Consider the following 20,853-nt stretch of genomic DNA (forward strand, 5'->3'; position numbering starts at 1 on the left):
CTCCTAAACCGTTGGATCTACGGGAAAATTGCATAAGACCTTTTTTGTAGAGGACGACGAGATCTACAATTTCCATGTAAAAATATTTCGCTAGCATTAATAGTTAACAAGTTATTGACGAAAAACGAAAAATCAGTTTTTTGCAAATTACTCGTAAACTATTGAAGCCAGCGAAGAAATTTTATATGGAAATTGTAGATCTCGTCGTCCTCTACAAAAAAGGTCTTATGCAATTTTCCCGTAGGTCCAACGGTTTAGGAGTTATTGAGGAAAAACGAAAATTTTTTCCAAAAGTTCGCCGTTTCGACGTTGGGATGGTCGGATTTTGTCAACATCAATAAAATGCCAAATAATCATATGTAACTTGTTAAATATAGGCTAGGTCGGTTAGAAAATCTGCTGTTGCTCGGAAGCTAAAGACAGTGGAAGTTAGAATGCATGTTCTTCCTATGTATTGGTCTTTGCAACTCTTCTCAAGACTATACAAAATCTTTCCGGTTGTCTATTTGTATTAGCCATACCGTAGTTTATCTTCAGCTAGTCTTACTGTCCAAACAGTCGGCTGTGATTTAACCCACTTCGGACTTTTCAGACGTATTCACGGAGAAGCCTTGGAATAGGTGAGGATAACTCGGTCCACTCAGGTGGACGTAGTTCCTGCGGGTATAAAACCTCCTCCGAGACATTTTCCACGTTCATTTATATTCCAAGACGCTACGAAATTGAAATCATCTGAACTTTGTATACTTCAATCTCGTCGACGTTTTGTAAATATAAACGTTTGGCTCCACGATCCCGTTTGCCGCATTCGTACAGAGAAATCTCTGCGAGTGAAGTTCAATTCGGGTCTCGTCGTCTTTTCTCCAAGGATGCGTCTGCGGGTAAACAAACGTTTCCACGCTCGTCGAAGATACCGATCTCTGCATGTGAGTAGCGCGGAAAGGGATTGGTGACGTAGACGTGGTCGTATCGACCCTCCTTGGGTCGCCGTCACCCTGGCAACCCGGGCTCGCATATTTCCTTTTGCATAGGAAAGCGTAGCCGAGACGTGGCGCCATGTGTTGTAGAATCTTCTACTTTCTTTCTCGATAGTCTCTCTTCATTAGCGCTAGGACCATCGGGCTGCTGGATGGAGCGCACTCGTCACTTCCGCCTGGCTTATCGCGAGCACTACAAAGTACGATGCCTTTCTCGTCTTCGCGGAACCTGTCTCAGTAGGTCTACGTATGAATTCGGAAGGGAAAGACGAACCTGGGTAGATTCTTTTGTGGGTTTAATTACTAATTTAATACAACAGAATCTCTAATACGTTGATGCAAATAAAAACGATTGATCATCAATTGAGTAAGGCGAAAAGAATGTGTAATTGAAACCTGTTAATGACTAATCTCTGGAACGAGCTCGCGAAGGACGCTGGAATGTAGATTCTCTTAAAGCCGAGCGCGGATTATATTAATACCGGTTTCGGTTTCCGATCCCCGATAAAGTGGATAATTTGACGGAGTGGTTGATAGCAATTTGCTATGGATCGGCACGATGATCTCTAATTGAGTCTCGGGCCTCGCGGCCGATCCGTATAATCGGACGCTGGTTATTTATTGTCGACCCGAGGTAGCAGAAAACATCGATTCTCGCCACTGGCGAGGTGACACCCATATCAGACGCGATCCATTATTCACGATATTGCGCCGCGATCTACGCGCACCAAACGAATCTTTGTCAGATGATGCATATATTGCTAATTTATGGTGTGTTGCCTTATTTTGGATACCACTATTTATAACTATTGCTCGATATCTTTTTCTGACATTTTCATTTGGGTCGTGTTCCGTTTTTAAGAGATCGAAAGTAACGTTTTTATCAGTGGTAACGCGAAATAAAAAGACGTCTGCGAATGTATAACATATATTTTCTAATCTATCTACGCACGTATCTCGAGTATATCGAGCTAAGGTAGTGATAATACAATAGACACAGTTAACATGGAAACGTACTTAAAAGTGGGTCGTTGCTTCCTCCTGGACGTTCGAGGTGATCGAGGATGTAATTTACAATCGCGCTCCTAATTGCTTCCGATTAGCCTGTCTCTGTTCGTAGTCGCGAGAGCCCAGCCCAGATAGAAAGATGGGAATTAACATACCGCTACGTCACAGCGAAGAGAGGAGTACACAGGTGCAGCCAGGAAGTCGATAAAGCAACCGACACCTGTGTGTATCCCTTGGACGCTGAAATCCGAGTTCGCACGCTCGAGTCGGGTCACAATTTACGTCCGTCCATCCTCTTCGCGTTGCCAACCCGGTGCAGCCAATCAAGATCGTTAACAAAACAGAATTTCGCTGTTGAACTTGGATGAAAAACGTCCCGATCTCTATCGAGGAAAGTTTCAGGCGTTTGACTTCAAGGATTAAGAACTTCAGAATCGGGCCTGAATATACATGAGTTCGCGTGCGGAGAGGGTTGAGCACATAAAATCGATCCAAGCCCTTGAATAACACGCGAAATTCTCGTTAAGGTTCATTTTAAAGTATGATATTAGTTAGTATGCGTCGATACGAGCCGTTCTATCTTGAACCGGGCAATTGTTCGACTTTTCCGAGACGTTGCGATATTTGCATGTCGATTTACCTTCGCTATCGTGTTTAATGCCCGATAGATTTGAATTGGAAAATGTACCAATCGTTTAACGGGATCGTGGATGAAGATTCGCTTAGGAAAACGGTGTCACGGATGCCGCGGGGTTACAGAAACGCCTCTGCGCTCCTTCGAATGTCAGGAGAATCGCGCGTTACTTTTAATAGAATCCGACGCGCATCGACGCTCACGAAACGGGAAATCGGCGACGTGCGCTCGCGTCCGGAAAATGTATGCTAATCCTATGTCAGTTATTGTCACGCTTCTTCGACTTTACTCGTTCTGTCCACTTGTACAGACCCTGTCTTACCCTGTCTAGTATTGAATCTTTAATACGTGCCGAAAGACATTCTCTCCGTTTTATTTATTTTATCGTTGCTGTACGATCCCATTGTCTCGAGAGACGGACCTTTCTTCACCCGTGAAAATAAAAAAATACGTGACTATTCGTAGGAACGATGTTCACGTGTCTGATCAGTAACGGGGTAAATCTACTTCCAGTTGTGCGAATGTATTGCATAAAAATGTCTGATCAGTTTCTGAGGAGATCTACGCGAAGTCGAATACGCAGGAAGGAAATGCGTACTAAATAAAAATGCCTGATCAGTAGCTGGGAAAATCCACTTGAATTCGAGCGAGTGCTTGCAGGAAGTAGGTATTAAATTCTGGAATATTGAGGCGAAACTATTGTGTATATGCTTTCGTACGTAACTGGAGACTCGAAGACACACGCATCCTTCCGTCTAACAATGACGCACCGTGTGCTTTGACCCGGTGAAGTGGTTGATGGGAAGCCCACCGCGTGTAAGACCTGAACTGGAATGTAGCTTTGAGTAGCCGCGTACATACACGGTCGCTTGTCAACCTTAATCCGTTTACCAGCGTCCAATTTCCGTGTACTTAGAGAAATGATACGTCATCAAGCAGCATGGGTATTCCTCAAATATTAAAGTTCAGTTGTTCATAACTAAAACGAGTTTTATTGGACATTCACGATTGGTTATTATATTAAATATATCATAGTTACTTCGAGATAATCTGCGAAGTAGCAATTTGAAAAATATCAACTTTCGAGATTCGACAACCTTAAAGGCAAAAATTTCTTGAGCGGTGAAACGGCGTGTGGCGTGACGGTTATTGGACGAAACGGAGACACGTGGCGCTAATTAACCCGCAGCGAGGCAATCGAGTTCGAGCCTCGAGACGCACGAAAGCAGAGGAAAGTGTGGCCGGGGAATCGCGTGTCTTTGTCACGTGTTGAAATGCAAACGCGAGGCGAGAGTGTCTCCGTTTTGTCTGTATACGCTCGAGACATCTCGCCTGGAGATCGAGTCGTGCCCCCTTGTCTCTCTTCTTTTCGAACAACTCCTGACCGACCACGTATGGACGTTCATATTCTATCTATAGTTATCAGCTTTCACTCTTTCTCTTTTTCTTCCCAACGATCCGTTCGTTACGAGATTTTGCTTACCGTTTAAGTTAAGGCATGTGACCAATTAATAAGTAATATTTTTTATATGATTGCACTTGAATGAACAAAAATCGTGATGCCAAGCCAAATTGATGCAAATGACCAATTTGGAAGTACTTGTTTCCTCATTATACGTTTGATACGATTCGATTTAAATAATACATGCAGTAATTATAATAATTGACTCGTTGGGGGCACTATTAATCTGCATATTTCCACGATAATTGCATCAGGCAAGGGTGAATCGAAGCAGCGGTCACGTTTTTCGATTCCCTTTTTTCATCTTCTTTCCTATCCACTATCGTCAGCATTAAAGGAGAGCCAAAGGATGCCGTCGATCGATCGAACCCATCATCTGGGTCACAGCCGTCCGCCACGTGTACACACGTCCCTTTTTATTTATCCCTTCCGCACGAACTTGATGGGAGTTCGCTCGAGCTGCGCTAACGAACCGGAGATACGGTCAGCGATTGATCAACGAACTCGTGAAATCCTCTCGATTAGCTTGTAATTAACAACTAATCGCGGCATCTCAGTCTGAACGCATGTCTCCTCTATGGACGATCCGATTTCCGAGGCTCGAGAATGATAATTGTTTAACACGCGTAATGAGAAATTCGTGTCTCGCAAGGTAACTCGCGGCCGCTCGATGTGAGCGCTCTTTGTACACTACACTGCGGTGTAATTACACGGAGGAACTGTTATCTAAAAGACTTGTTACTCGGTGAAAGCCTAAAAATGGTAGCCAGCCTCGGTCACGCCTACATTCTGCGCGGAATGTTTGCGGTTTTTAATTTAATTCGGCTCGCGTGCATCCGGGATGATAAGTCTTCGGAGATTTCAGTCAATCAACAGAGATAATTTGTTTATTAGTTGAATCGTTTGAAAATGGGGTGAAAAATGTTAAATTACCTTGGAGTGGGTAATGCGACAGTGTTTGTGACGAAAATACGTAAATGAGTACAGGGACATTGCTACGATAAAAGCGGGAGCACAAAAAGGGAGTGTACGTGCAACGGGGGCAATTTAATCAAGAAGATGGAACTAACGTCCATTCGCGTCACCTTCGTTCAATCTTTTAATCCCCATGCGAAGGGAAGAAGAGGAACCAAGCCTGGTGAAGAATTAAAAGGGCCTTCGGGAAACAATGTTAAAACGAGGATCTCTACGCGATGTTGGCGTCTTGATGGATTACAAAGCAGGCTCGATCATTCGCCACTTTGTCATTTTATCTGCTCATCTCGTCGACGATTGTCGCGGTAATAGCATAATAAAAAGCATAATTTAGTCATTTTCGAGTACAACAATGGAACATGAGAAACGAAAGTTTATCGCTTCTGATTGAAGTTGAAGATTCTCTTAGATTATTTATCGAGGTAATTTCAGCTACCGTTTGCGGCGAGCAATTTTCCATTTATTTATTCTCACGACGATAATCGTTAAATAAAATTAACCAACGATTCGACTTTCGAAAAGAGTAACGAGATACGTTGATCGGATGAGGCGCGGCAGCACCGTGGATTAATTTCTCGCATTCACGAGGGGATTGTTCTCTCCCCGAGTATATATACCCTCTTAGGATTTCTAAGAAGGAAATGGGCAACCGAATTTTTGTGCAACGAAGAAACAAATCCGATGAGATTAAACTGGGAGAGAAATAATCTCAGTTACAAAATGAATTACATCACACTGCAGGTTTCTCGTACGTTGAACCAGGATATCCTCTTGAACGTAAATGTTAATGTTGTAAAACCAAGGATTTGAATTGCTGTATTGGTGAGGTCAAGCGAATTTGGCAAACGGGCAAGAAACGCTCGTTCGTAAGCTAGATCGTCGTAGCTTCAAGCTCTTTTATTATTTTGTCCTTGGTCTTTCCACGGATTCATTTAAATTCTCTGCGTTTTCATCCGTCGCGTCGAATTACCTTGCATCGAAGCGGTGAAAAGTTTCGCGCACGTGACCGTCGATTCCGTTTCTTATCTACCGTCAAAAAGATCCTCGTTCGTATCTTCCAATCAGTGTAAAGCAATAGAAAGGGCAGAAGGGCGTGTCCTTCGATCGTGAGCGGAAGTCGGAAGCCGTGGTACATTCGCCGAAGACTTCTCACCCCGAGTCTTCCAATTCATTGTCACCGCGTTATTCACATCCGGCAACTTCCACCATTTTATCCGTTCTCCGCGATCTCTCTCGACTCTCTCCAACTATTCGTTCTCCGCGGTAGATCGTTTTTCTTTGGTCCTGGCCGCGCTCTACTTTCTACGATCACCGCCGGCCGATCATTTAATTTGCAGAGATGCAAGAAATCGTTTCGCAGAACTTTTCGAGCTGGCAAGAATAAGGGGATAGGACATGGAAATATGGGTAGAAGGAAGAAAAGAAAGTGCAGTAGTTCTTTGCTGGTCATGGGTTCCTTTCTGCCTTCGTCGGTCGAGATACTTACTACAGCGGAACGAAGTTATTGCCTATAAACTACGATCATCATCTGTACAGAATTATTTTCATAGTTTTCGCCTTCCTGGAACCTGCTCGTAATTCTCCCGGACAGAAATATAAAAAATTGTCTCGTAAAAATCAAATAGGGAATGCAATTATGAGGACTAAGCATATTATCGATATGCGTGTAAAAGAAATTTAATTGCATTCCTTTTACTTAATTTCTGCAATTTTGCGCTTGACTCTGGTGAATCGATCGATCGTGCGAGCATCGGATAACTCGAGACAACGTTTGACTTAACTCCCTGTAATCCCGATTAGCGGCATGGACTCGCTACAGCGACGACCGTTTGTGGAGCATCGAGTTGTGCCAATTCGGTCGGTTCTCGCGATCATCTGAAGATAAATGGGCCGGTGTTGTCGATAAAACTAGGTCGTGCTTCCTTCTTCCTGCTCCTTTTCGAATCCTCGTTGCGTCTTGATGATTCACACGGAAATCCTCGACGGTGCGCGTCGATTAGTACCGGAAAGCGTGGATTAAGTACTCCCGGCTCTGATAAATCATTCAAGTCGAGGTCTTAACTCGCTCATTTATCACGGTACCTGGAAAAAACGGACGACTTACTGTTTCGCCTAGCGAATAATCGCATCGGCGATTACATATCAGCGTTGCCGCGCGAAAAGAACGCCGCGCTCGCTTTCACTTCGTGGCATCTGCACGGATCTCGTTTTTATTCGAATTATTTTCCCGTCAACTTTAATTGGAATCGCGTGCTTTGGAAAAGGTACGCTTCGGAGGTTGTTCACGAAGGGAACCGCGAACGTTGTAAACGTGAGGCGTGCTTAATTGCGGCTGAGATATTAATATGAATGGACGCAGATTACCACAGCGTCCCGGGACTCGGGATGTTTTCACGGTTTTCAAACTGTATCGCGACGCGAACAACCGGATTGCGAGATTCCCGTGGAAAGCGTACTAGACGGCGGCAGCGCGTTGTGACACATCCTCCAGTAGAAAACGCGATCGTTATTATTAAAACGCTCGCGGTTACGAATGGGAGTCGGGCCGTTAAGCGAATCGTTCGCTAGGAGAAAGCTGGGTGATGTAATTTTCGTTGGACCTCTTTCGACCAGCGCGCGATGCGGAAGGGAACGTTTTTCTTCGGCTTCGTCGGGTCTTTTTGTGGCGTGCCACACGCGGCAGTCGGACGATGGTGCACGACTCACCGAAAAGATAGGCCGGTACGTTTTTGCGTCCTGCCAAGCGAGATGAATTTTTGCGCCAGACACGCTCGTAAGAAGGATGGTAACTAATCCGAACGGTACACGAGGCTACTTTTGGCTCCGGTGTCTCCCAGATTGCCGTCACGTATATCCCGCGTCCCTTTTCTGGCTGATCGCGTATCGAGCATCACAATGCCGTAATATCGTATATATACTGGAAAAGTAACGGGGACACGCGTGGCGCTCAGATTTAACGATGATTTAATCCTTCGCGTGCGATCCTTTATCTAGACCGCGCGCTCTCTTCTCGGTTTCAGGACGATCACGTTTCTGCAGTTGCAAAATTTCCGAGACGAAATCTTTTAGCATTATTCGGGTCGCTTGAAATAAACTGATGAAATAAAGAGATCTGTGTTTAAAGTTATTTTAGTATTATAATTCGAAGTCATTAAGATCGTCATTGGTATCAAACATCAAGCTTTGGAGATCTCACGGTTTATCCAGGTGCTTAAAATCAATCGAACCTCTTGGGCATCGTTAATAATCGAAATCGCTTTAAGGATACTTACCTGTCGGATCGCATTATGGGAATTGAACGTCGCGGTCGAACAAATGATTGAAATTCGTGACAAGTTAAAAAATGATCTGGCACGATCGCGACAGAAGAGATTCGAACGCCGACTCGTTGTAGCCGAGCGAGCCTGACAGGATACCGTAAGCAAGAACGAAGGAAGATCTCTGTCAATCAGTGAGTCGTCGGCAGCCCGTGTGTCTGGTTCGATCGCTCCATGTACGAGGCCGGGGAGCATCGGACACGGGTCGACTGCCGGAGTTGGCATATTAGTCCCCGTAAAGGGGCATCGATCGCTATTTCAAGGGACTTCGTACACGAGGCACGCACGCGGAAGATCAAGCCGCAAGAAGCGCCTCCACCGCGCGTGTAACAGTATACGAACCGATGGAACCTCGCTCGATCGTGAAGTTGTAACAGCGGTTTGACTTCTTCGCCTCGAAACTTCTTTTTCCTACTGACTTCCTCTGTGGGAGAACGGCGAACTCGAATTGTTTCGCATCTCGCGTTTTGAACGTAGCTATTCTCGGACTTTAAACAGCCTCAGATTTACCGAGAATTCGGAGTCACTTACGTAAGGAAACTGTAGCCGGCTCGCGAGAGACTTAATCGAACTTGATCGAATTTGATACTGAGAACTCGTAGCGGTAGACCACTCTTCTCGAGTAGGTAACTACTTCAACGTTGTAATACGATTTAGCCGAGGCAGGAGATTGGGGACTGGATACACAATACAATTTTCAATACGCTTCCCCAGCGTTTCCAACTCCGTCTCGTTCATCCTCTTTACCCAGAAATTTCATTTTTAATCGCGGGACAAAACACGATGCCTGTTTAATTCAGACAAAGAGTTCTCAGCACCGAATCTAGGATAATGGTTCTGGGAGCATCGAAATTGTTCGCATTGGACCAAAAACGATTGTCCCACTGACATCGAGACGGCTCCGTAATCCGCTTCTCAGAATCGTCGCTCCTCCGTTGCAGCTTCCTAAAACGTTTATCGGCTATAAAACTGAGCTTCTTGTAAATTGCCAACCGCGTTCGTCCGTTCCATCCGAATATCCTCGCGTTCAAGCAATCTTCTAACGTGTTTCGCGCTGCGTTTTACACGCCGCGAGCCGTTTCACCTCCGAGGATATCGTGGTCTGACTAGATCGATCGATCGTCGCTGTTCGATAAAGGACGCGATAAAAAGACCGTGAAATATTTAGCGCGGCGCAAGTTGGGACACGATTTATGCTAGCAAAGTGAAAGTGTGTCTCGGCTCTTGATAAGTAACTAGAATTTAATTAATCTGTTTGTCCAACATTTTTCATGCGATTAGAACGGCTCGTATACGATATATATATAAACTAAATTGTACAAAAGTTTCTCTGTTCAACGATCCCGTTGGCTGTGTGCAACGTGAGAAAGAATTCTATTATAATCTCATATTTTTTTTGCCGAATCAGTGAGCTTGCAGTATTTCCAGATCTACGTCCGTTGCTTTATAAATATGTATTCAGTTGATTGTATACGCGTACTAAATCGCGCATTAATGGCCGCAACTTAAAGATCGCTTCCTCCGCTGTTGAGCATCGCGATGCGGCAAACGAGTGTAATTACCGTTTAACTGTAACTCTATCCTTAAGTAATTGCCATTTATCCTTGCGTAGAATAATGTTACAATCATTTTTTTTACGACACCGTTAAGTCCTTAGACCGTGGCTCTGTTAAAGCAGACAATCACGCGAGGTAATAAGATTACGCGTGTCTAACGATTGGAAAGCCGTCGAATCTGAGCTTCAAACACGAGTTAGCACCGTATTTTAAAACAAACCCGGTAGAATCAGGTTCTGTCGACTTATCGAAGGAAAACGGGAATAGGTAGACGACAAATGGTTGCGTGACGAGGAACACACAATCATATGTTTAAAAAAATATAGCAGAAGTTCTGTCAATTATTATTGATACTGGTCGATCGATACAGCAGCCGGGTTCAGCTAATAAAAGAAATCCTTTTCGAATCCCATTCGGTTTTGTTTTTCTCTTTATATGTCGGATAGAGGAACGTGTACACTCTGACTATATTTTTCTGTTCCATCGCAAACGCTCGTTCGTTTCAGCTAGGCTTGCGGGGGCGAGTAGATCCAGACAGTCGCGGTCAGACGCATAGGCGCATTAGCGGGAATTGCTGCGGAACAGAGTAGAATCCCGTTTTATCTCCTTTCGCATTTGTCCAAACATTTTCATCACGGTATAATTACTTGAAAGTCAAACGAACCGATGAAATTTAATTGCGCGTAATTTTACCAAAAGAACGGAGGTGTAAAATAACGAGTACCAGCAATTACGATTGTCCAGCGTGGTTTTAAAGCTACAAAAAATGGAATTACATTGCGTATCGGGTGTCTCTATTTTTCAATCTCGCCGTGAAGCGAACGAAAAATTCATGTACGTAAGTACATTACGTATGTACATACAAACACACACACACACATACATGTATATATGTATGTACGTACGTAGATACGTAAGTACGTGTTGGGGCGAACCGTGCGTCCGTTGAATTTGCTCGGCAATTTCCGACGCCCCTCGGCGTCGCTCGCTCGCGGACCGCGTCGCGGGCGTCGCGGCGTCATTCAGTCGAACGCTGACCGCCACGCGCAGAGGATCGCGTTACGCTCGATACCCGCTCGTTGCCACGAGTCACTCCCCGGCTGTCAGCTCCAGCTGTCCGCTTTGACAGCGAGTCACGTCTCGCGTTTCTCCGACGACGCGCCACCATTGTGCGGCGATCGCCCGATCGTCGAGTCTGTTCGATTGATAGCAGTGTGCGGGAGTCTCATGCGATCCTCGCTTGCGAGTGGAAGCGTTTTGATTGAATACAATTGTTTTACGGTGGCCTCGAGCTGCCTTGAGAGGCACGTGTTTACGAGTGTCCTTACGGTCCGAGAGTGTTAATTCATTATTCAATTAATTATTCTCTTTTATGGAGGATCAATAGCTCGTGCGCGAACGGCTGTTAGTAAATAGTCAACGTACAGAGAATACGTTATTGAGAAGGCTGTGTCTTTGAACGTCTCGAACAAGGTTCGCGACGTTGTGTTTAACGACGGAACGCCTGACAAGTGGTTTTCCCAGCCTGTTCGAGGCTTCTTCTTAACGAAGCTACCCGCGTATAAATGATCTCAATGAGGACACTCGTGTACGCGTGGTCGATTCGTGCCTGAGCCCGCGTAGACGACGATTCCTCCTCTCGCTCGAACCGGAGTTGAGTGACCAACCGAGAGATCGTGCCGATCGGAGATACGCGCCGGGCGTACAATGCGAGAGGAACGGAGCGAGTGAAGTAATACACGACCGAGCGAGGACAAATAAAGCGTGGCTTGTACTTGTACGCCGGGAGCAGAGGATACATGTTGAGACCGGCACGCGAATCGCGAGCCCAGACGATCCGCAATTAACGATCGACAAAAGTGCTCGTCGGTAATTAGCAGTGAAGATTAATCGGACCGCGAAGCTAGCTCGCGCCGGACGCGATGAAAGAGAAGAGGAACGCGGCGAAGAGGAGAGGCTCGGTATAAGCACACTCGCGTGGCTGCTTTCTTCGCTCCGGGGATTCTCGTCTACGCGACGAATTCCACTTCGTTTCCCCGTGTAAATATTTACGGAACTGTCGCTGAACCCAGCTGCGTGAATCGGTAGTCTGAGACTCCACGAATGCGGATCCATTCCCTTTATCTGAACTCGGTGCCTGACTACTGTCACCCCCCTTCCAGCATCCGAGGCACGAATACTGCATCAACATTTTTCTTTTCGAATTCTGTTGACATTGGAAACTCATCTCAGTTGTTCACCGAACTCTGTGAATTCTGCAAACCACTGATTGGAATACAGTGTTCGCTGTTGCTTATCTACTGAAGTTCAAAGCAATTTCCATAATTAACGCACGGTTGAGAATCGAGCGAGGGAAAGCTATTGAAAGGAAGGAGTCGGGGGTGGTTGACCAGTCTCTAGCGTGAGCGATCGGCGACGATAGTCAGCGTGTCGGGGATCGGGTCGGAGGATGCGCCGTTGCGCAATGATAACGCGGATTACGAGGATCGCGAGGATAGAATGTTGACGGCCCGTTCTGGGCCTCTTGGGCTCGGCGTGCCGCGAACCCTGGGGCCCGCTGAGGGGAGCGACCACCTCTTCCTTCTGCCGGAAAGGGCACTGATCATGGACAGCACCCACCTGCGCCAAGACCTCGCCGGTCTTGACTTCAACTTGCACCTGAACCTGCTGCACACAGCACCTCGTGGCAACGTCTGGCTATGTGAGTCTCCACTTCACGCTAGAGCTACGATTCCAATCAAATATTTGGTTTCGGTGAACAATTATCCGAGTATTTTAATAGAAACTCGAAATTTAATAATCTTCACTCGAGAAATCCTCTTTCGATCGTACTGCAAAATATTTGGATATCTCGTGAAGCTACTTTGCACTAGGTCAGAGTTTAAGGATTGTTTGAACTCATGTTTCATGATTTTTATTAACTCCAGTTCGATGGAACTAGTCCGGTTGATGTAGTTCCACCGTTTCTTCCATAAGAATAATGTACATAGGATTGGCGTGTTCACGGTCGAAACGCGAACAAATTGCACGATGTTCTTGGTACGTAGGCAGCTTTGATTAAATGACGAAGTTGCTTCCGTCAGGTTCTCGATGCAACTGTTGTTCTTGGTGTTTCAGTTCGTCCTACACGGTTGTTGGAATAGATTTTACGATTGTGCGATTGCAAGTGGGTATAGAGAAATCAAGGTATCTTTAATCGATTCTTTCTGAATAGAGAATAGGCTTCAGGTTAAGGAAACAGTGTTTTGAACGAGAACGAGAATTTTTTATCTTGTCCAAACACTTCAAAACACTCTGCGTGCTTTATCACATATTGTTTACTTATTTGTTCTCTGACTCACTATTCCTAACTTAACTCTTTGTTGTCGGAGTACATATTACGAATAAATTTTGTTATCGCTTCGCAAATAACATTTATTTGTCACATAAACTCATTTTCTACATATGTATAAACCCTCATTCGCTATATACATGTAAGTCTATTTTCGTAATCAAATAATCGGCTTCTTCGAAGGACATTACTTTCCTAGTATTCGTAATGTTTCAATTAGAACGACGAATTGCTCTCATTGAACTCACGTTTCTGCATCAAAAGCTCGTTAAATTGCATCCATCTTGATTCATAATCCTTAGTGCCTTCTTGTGCCAAGACTCACTACTGGTTTGTCATGAATAAGAAAATCTCGTTCGGTTCCCATCTCTCTGTTTAATGAAAGTATTGCAGCAGCCGAAGGGTACTTCGTTCCTCCATAATTCTTGCCACTTCATTACGTTGATGAAGGGTTTCTGGTCAATACCAGATGCCGATGTATCATGAATAACTTTCGCTTCCTTCTTGAACCCACGACCATTTCTTCTGAATGTTAATTACCTTCGTTTGGTTCAGAATTTTTGTTGTATATTTTAGATTTTGTACAATGGTTGTATTGTAAAATATTGAGTTTTTGCGATCGATAATTCACGTAGGTGAATCTTTATTCGAAGCGATTCTAAACTTGAGAGCGAGGTTTCATATGGAAGTCACACAACACATTTTTCCCTGTACTCCTTGTTAGAGCGTTATCATTTGTATTCATCGCTGACCCCGTCCCTGCTTGCTATAGTTCTCCCCGACATTTGTTCGCGATGCTGCTATCTATGCCTGTCAAGATTGATAATTACCGCTGCCATAAAGGCGCCCCACTTCTTTTTTTCGGCCGGTTCACAGCACGCGGAAGGCTCAGTGCTCGTCGTTCGACCGAACGATTTCTAGTCGGACCTCCTCGCGGTACAGTTAGACGAGTTATCGCACTAGGACAATCTGGTCATTTTTAACAGCCCTCGCGAACGTTGCTTAGTCTGATATTCCGACAACGAACTATAGAAAGTTGGTTAACGTCGCGTCATTTGCATGTCTGGTATCTTTATCACGTTTAGATTATGACACTTTTAAACAGGAGTTTTAAAGAACCAGTCAGTATCCAGTAGATTAAAATTTCGCGTTGATAAGAAGTACGAGTTGATTAGAAGCTCTTTTTGCTAATTAACATTGCCATCATTCGTTAGACACGCCATCGACAGGTGAATCGACAAGAAAGCAAACGTGGAACACTCCCAAGCGGAAAGTTAATCCTAGTTACGGCGTGTTTTACATCACGTTTCGCGCGTCACACGCAGCGTTCTCGATTCCAGTTCGACCACTTTTTCATCAAATGCCATGCTCCGGATAATTTCCATTTTTTTGATCGCTCGTCATACTGAAGCATAGGTACGTGATATCGGGAGCACGTGCGGAACGCAATCGCGAAAGCTGGCTCTGTATCTATTTTTTTTTTCTCGAAATCCGTCGTTCACGCGTTTCCGAAACATTCCTGTGCGCCGCGTTTTGAAACCGTTGAACGGAGTTGATGGACGGCCAGTCCGTGAACTGGCTTGATTAGAGATAACGCGGCCGTGCAACGTTCTTTTCCCTTACGTAACGCGAGAAAGGTGGAAACGAACCGGCGATTTTTTCCCCTTTTCCCCGGTCGATTGTAAATAAACCGTTCAGCTGTGACGTGATTAGAAACACGCCTTTCCATAAGAAAACACAAAGATGTCACGGTCCAATGGATCGCGCACGGAGCCTGCTTCCACGTGAAAATGTTCGACGTTTCTTCGATCTTTCGACCGAGTATTCCTTTTCCGGCGCCGCGTCTCGCTTTTTCAAGCAATTTACCTTCCCATTTCCATCGGACGGTTTGTGACTGAATATTAAATGAACAGATTAATTCGCATTTAAAGCAAGCGACGCGTAATCGCAATAACGTAAATATTATTACACTGTCGTCAGAGAGTCGGCGAGGCTTCGATCGCCGACCGAGCGGCGTATGTAGGAGCGCGATAATTATTAACAAAGGCTCGTTATTAGTCGCGCTTTAGCCACGCGAAACGAAGTTACTCGAGGACGGGACGCGAAGAAGGCAAGGAGGTAGCGTTTTCAGCAGTCAGGGGTGCGGCTGTATACGTCACTGTAATCGAATTTTTTCCTCCGAAGTAATCGATTTTCCACTTGGAGAACTTGTACGTTCTTCGCGAGGTCGCCACGATTTCGTGGATATAAGACTAGAATAGTTTGATTATCTCGATCCGAAGCTAAGAATAGAACTTCAACGTTCCACGATAGCGCGGCAATTATCCGATCACGGTAGTTTTATATGAATGTTGCATTTGTACTTGTCTTTTCTTAAAGGAAGTTTTATGAACTGATAAACTGGCTGACTTCAGTAGCTCAGGAGAATGGCTACTCTTTTATAATGTTGTTAAACGGATACTACGTGTTTTTTATCGCTTGATATGTGGGTCGTTCTGTAGGATTCAGAAGCGTAATTCGCTAATTGCTTTTTACGGAACGTATTAAAAAAAAATGCTACGTGGAAACGCGGTTGAAATTTCTGGTGTTGAATAAATCCCAGAATTCTTTCCGCACGAAATAATTAGCCGCGTTGCTCGTAAACCTTTATCTTTGTCCATAACGTTTGAACACAAGTGTTGAATCACTTCGTTTATCGTTAACTGGAAGTAAGCTAGATTATTCGCAGTCCCAATCTCTCTTACTTATTTTAATCGTGTTTCCTCCAACATGAATGACCTAATATACCAATACAGAATGCATTAAATAAAAATGTTACATCTTAATATACCGAGGATTATACATTCATTTTCATTTGTATTTCAAGCATTAATTTTTTTCAACAATTTATGCATGTGTTATAAAAGAAGCAATTTCACATTTACAGAAATATTATTTCTACCAAATTTAGGATTTCTCTTAAAATTATAGATAAGACAAATGTCAAGGGAGACATCGTCGAATCCTTCAGGGCGATTAATGTACTAACGAATTGTCAAAGATTATCGTGACGAAGCCCGCTCGATGTAGAAATATAGTTCGAGCGTCTGCAAAGTCTGACTAAGCCAGGATTTTACTACTTAACGGCGTGAATTCTCCCATAAAACTTCTCTGCTTAAATCTCTACCGAAATACGGATATTCGAGGCTCGGACGCTCATACCCGTTGTATCCATTAATTCGTACGTCAGATGCAATCCTCCGCAATAAATTGTCGCAAATTTTCCACTCGGGAGTCAATTGGAATCGACGCGACTATCAGTCTGGTGGTTCGCGTTATCACGCCGCCACGCCTCCACTCTGTCAATATATGTACGTACGCAACGCAACAAACATTGGAACGAAGGAAACACGCGTGCCGAAAGGAGAGCAGATAGAAGGAAACGCAATCGCATAGAGATAGAATCGCGTTAATTATTTTTAAGCCGCGCCCGTTGGCTCGATTTAATTAAAGACGCGACCTTAACTCGAACCTTGGGAGGCGCAGGACGCGCTCGGTGCATGCGCTTAGATGTATCTTTAGCGTGGAATTTCCGTGTCCTTTGACGTTTATCCCAGCCGATTGATCCGTTAGATCGTGTTCCGAACGTCGCTAATGCAATCCCACACGTATTAACTGATCAAGTAGAACTCTTTGCGATTGCCTTCATTGTTCACTGCGGTTTTCGATTAATACCTTGGCGAGGATATTCCAATAATTCTCTTCAACTTCTCGTAACGCAAGTTTTTATTCGTTCTACGTTGCGGACAAAACTGTGTCAAACGAATTAGCTACGTGCTCGATATAACGCATTACTTCCGTGGGCGGACGTTAATGAAGATCATAAAATATGTTTCGGCACTATTCGGTAACCAACAGACTAAAGACTTGCGCGTTGGCTATCGACAACGTTCGAGTAGCTTCGTACAATTTTTATCAAGCTACGGAATTGATGATAGTGTTGATATCGTCCGATGGATAATGGATTATCCGTAATGGTGAGCGATCGAGCGAAACTTGTTAAACGCATGATATTCCGTATCAATTCGATCCCGTTTCCGCGCGAATGGTAAAACTAAATTACGACTCGACCCAGATATTTGTAGCTTTCGAAATAATTAAAAGATCGTCTACTAAAAATGCTTTATCTCATCGGTTATCCAATCTGATAATAGCTCGGAGGTATGAAAGGGAACGATTAAAAATATTTCGGGTTGGAATAGTCGATTAAGATTTGAGAATCTGGGGTAATTGAGTCACTCATTCTATTTGTTTAAATATGACATTTTAGTATTTCTTGTTTATAAAATTTCATGTGATGCTATCAATTTTCATGTAGATTATGACCAATTTCCTTTATTTCTGTTTCAGGTGAGTACCGTTCAAAACTTTTTGCCCTGTAAATCAGTATCGAGAGCTATGCGTAAGTACATATTTATCCAGCAATTATTAGAAAGAAGTTCAAGGCCTGTCAAGTTTTTAGCCGTAATTAAAAGTGACGAGGGCCGTCAATTGAAAACTCGAATTCCGTGTATCGATTCGTCCTCGTAATTAACGCGAGTGGAGGTCAACGCGATAACAACGGCAACCGAATTCCGTGCCTAACGACGCTAATTAAGGCATATATCAATTGGCCGCGCCCTGCATCGATGACTACGTGGACGATTTCGATGCCGGAAATCACGCGTGTCATAATCAACGTGTTGCGTGACCGATGAATTCGTTTCGCTGCCCTTGAACATCCGTCTATCTCGTTACACAATCTTTTGCGTTACGTGCACGAATGTTTGTTGAAATCTATTAAGGCACACGGTATCGAAAACCTTTACTACAAGTTTCATTCAATTTTTTTGGAGAATGTACGATTTATCAAAGAAACGTTTTTGAAGCTTTGTGCGCACGTGGAGCTATTTCCCTTTAAATGAGGGTGTAATGTAATTCTGCTCACGGATCCGCTCTCAATCGCATTGCTCGATATTCGTAACGCTAATAGAAACCTTCCGGCCAGCTGTCGGTCTAATGAAATTCTCGAAAGTCTGCGATTGGTAAATACCTTCACCGCGATTGAGTATCGTCGATGAAAAATGCAAGCTCCACGCGTGGATTCTTGACGAGTCAAACTATTCGATAACATCGCGAATCTCGTGTATCCAATGGCATTTCGTATTCTTTTAAGGTTGAAACGTGATCGAGAAGATGAAATCGGTACAAAGACCGTCGGACCTCGTACGGTTCGAGGTACAGTTGGATCGAAACCTCAGGAGCGGGTTATTTAATTATTCGCGACGAGGGTAATTCGATAAGCCAGTAGAGAACATTGTTGATAATTACGACTGAGTGACACGATTCTGGGTAATGAACGAGAGTGTTAATGACGAGTCGAGAAATCTGGGGATTTAGGAGTGCTCGAAAATATCGATTCACTCACACCGAGCGTGGAATAGGTCGACTTCACTGACCTAATACCAGATACCAGATACTAACCTGATACCAGATTTTTTACCTACATAAATTGGACTTCTAAAAAGCGATTTCACCCACGTCAATCGTTCAATGTAAATTTAATCTAGATTCGGTTGATCCAACGGCAAACAAAATTCCGACGATGCTTATTCGAGATTCGCCGCAAGTGAAAACTTGAAACTCGTTAATTTTAGTAACAAACGAATCGTCTTCAGCTCGAGGAACATTTACAAAAGCCGTACTCGAGAAATCCCGGTTGTAAGAGTAAAAGTCACCGCTGCAAATTTCTGCTCTCTGGAGAAATTCTCGAACGAGGGAGAACTGCGAGGAACCGAGGGCAGATTAAATATTCATATTACGAAAAAGCGGCTTCCGTCGAGTAGACACTGAACTTTACTAGGCATCGTGTATCCGTGGTCTTTGAGAGTTGTTAGCGTCGTCCCGATGGTTAATTTCAGTGCCGGTATAACGAATCGTTTTTTCGTCGGTCGACGACCCGCATATAGTATTTAAACGTTAACGAGTACAAGGGTTGCTTTGTTTTAATCTTCATGCATTGATCTCAGAACTCTTCTTTGTAAAATTTTTTTTACAACACACATTAGATTCATAAGAGTATTTTGTAAGACGTGTACAAATGCTTTAATGAATCATATATCGTGGGTTTCTATTATTCCGGTATTGCATTGATGTTTCTGCAATAATATGAAATGACTCCGTGCCACTTCTGCACGGTTGTCGATTAATGTCTGGCCGCTCAGTTACTCACCGGATGACTAGCGTCTCGATGACTCGTCCCGTATTGATACACTTGACGAGACTTCCCCGAGAACAATGTACACCGAAGTTAAACGTCGAGGGAGGGAACTCGGTCGATCGTTTCGAGCATCGGGACGAGGCTCGCGTAAGTAAGAACGGCGAACAAATGGGAACTCACAAAGAGAGGCGACGGGTGATTCCGACGTTTATTCAGTTTGCCGCTGCGAAAAATTCCGTTCGTGAATCGCGCCTCGCTGCATAGGTTATTCATTATCGCGAATCGATGCATGGGTAATGAATGGGGTGACTCATCAATATTGACTATGGCATTGTCAGTAAAACGATTGCGATTTCTCGTTCCGATTTTATAATAGATTTAGAACTGTGGGAATACGTTTCCGATTCATCGAGATACGATCAGTTTAAAAATAAAAAGGTGCTACTGACATTATTTCTTTGTAATAATTTTAGAGGGCAATGAATATTGAATCATGAAGCACCTTTAGACGCGATAAATCTTTCCGGGTCACCCAATACTTACTCTCCTTCGAGTTCAGCGCAAACCGAAAAGCCACTCGATAAATCCGCCTATTAAGAAATCTATTCGGCACCCTGCCAGGACCTCGGTATCTTTTCCTGATTCACTCACCAAGAGAATGTGCGTTGCTAACCTTGATCTTCCAATTCCGTGTACCTATATCGATTACCGGCGAGCACAAACGTCCCTCTAATCGCCTCGTTCAATCTTCCCCCCGAGTGCGACGTCTTGGAATCCCGTTTTTCCTCGCTGAAACCGGTGGAAAGTGGCGTGGTATGACGTCGTCGGAAGCGTTTCTGACCCGAACCGACGCGGAATACCGTTTCTTTCGGATCCGAAACGGGTTCAACCGCGTTCCTCGTTTTTTCTCGTCTTCTGTTCTTGCGTCCACGCTAACGACTTAAGCGGAATTCGCAGAGACACGCAGGCTTCGCACCACGCGGATTCATCTCGCCACCGTTTCCCTGGTCGCCCTCACTTTTTCCCGATCCATTGTTCTGCGAAACGCGCCTGGATTCTCGTCTACCCTCGCAGCCCCCGTTAATGGCATCACCGTTTTCACGAACTCGCTCGCGTTCCTCGGAAATTCGACCATCGATCTGCGTTCCTCTCGGATACTTCAACCGAAGCTTGACTCGTGCTCGACTTTTCCCGGGCTCTTATTACTTGAAAGGACGCTGATTGTGTCTCGCCCCCTCGGGGGCGCTCCCACGAGAGGCTTTGTTTCGGATAAATTTTTTAAAGATTCGCAGCATTTGTCCGAGAATTCTTTGAAACGAGATTGGTTTTAGAAAATTCCGCGAGTTTCCTCAAGT

The 20,853-nt window shown here is 44.4% G+C and overlaps 1 protein-coding gene and 1 long non-coding RNA gene across 9 annotated transcripts in view; one reads left to right on the forward strand and one right to left on the reverse strand.

Annotated features, from left to right (window-relative positions):
• Positions 1 to 20,853, forward strand: part of LOC108627547 (MAP7 domain-containing protein 2) — a 138,929-nt gene that overhangs the window by 37,983 nt on the left and 80,093 nt on the right. For 3 of the 8 annotated variants that reach the window (XM_026815659.1, XM_026815662.1, XM_026815666.1), the window contains exon 1: positions 10,969 to 12,630. The exons of the other annotated variants lie outside the window; for them this stretch is intronic. In XM_026815659.1, coding sequence (XP_026671460.1) covers positions 12,429 to 12,630 — 202 coding nt within the window. In that variant the 5' untranslated portion in view covers positions 10,969 to 12,428. Of the gene's footprint in view, positions 1 to 10,968; positions 12,631 to 20,853 lie in introns of those variants that run through there. 8 annotated transcript variants of the gene reach the window in all.
• LOC113464672 (uncharacterized) lies at positions 6,492 to 19,796 on the reverse strand. Its single transcript, XR_003389518.1, has 2 exons — positions 19,511 to 19,796; positions 6,492 to 10,503 (listed from the first exon to the last, which is right to left on the reverse strand). It is a non-coding gene; the product is annotated as an uncharacterized LOC113464672 (long non-coding RNA).

The sequence above is a fragment of the Ceratina calcarata genome, unplaced genomic scaffold (genome assembly GCF_001652005.2).
Source record: "Ceratina calcarata isolate Rehan_Ccalc_2016 unplaced genomic scaffold, ASM165200v1 scaffold478.2, whole genome shotgun sequence".
Lineage (NCBI taxonomy): Eukaryota > Metazoa > Arthropoda > Insecta > Hymenoptera > Apidae > Ceratina > Ceratina calcarata.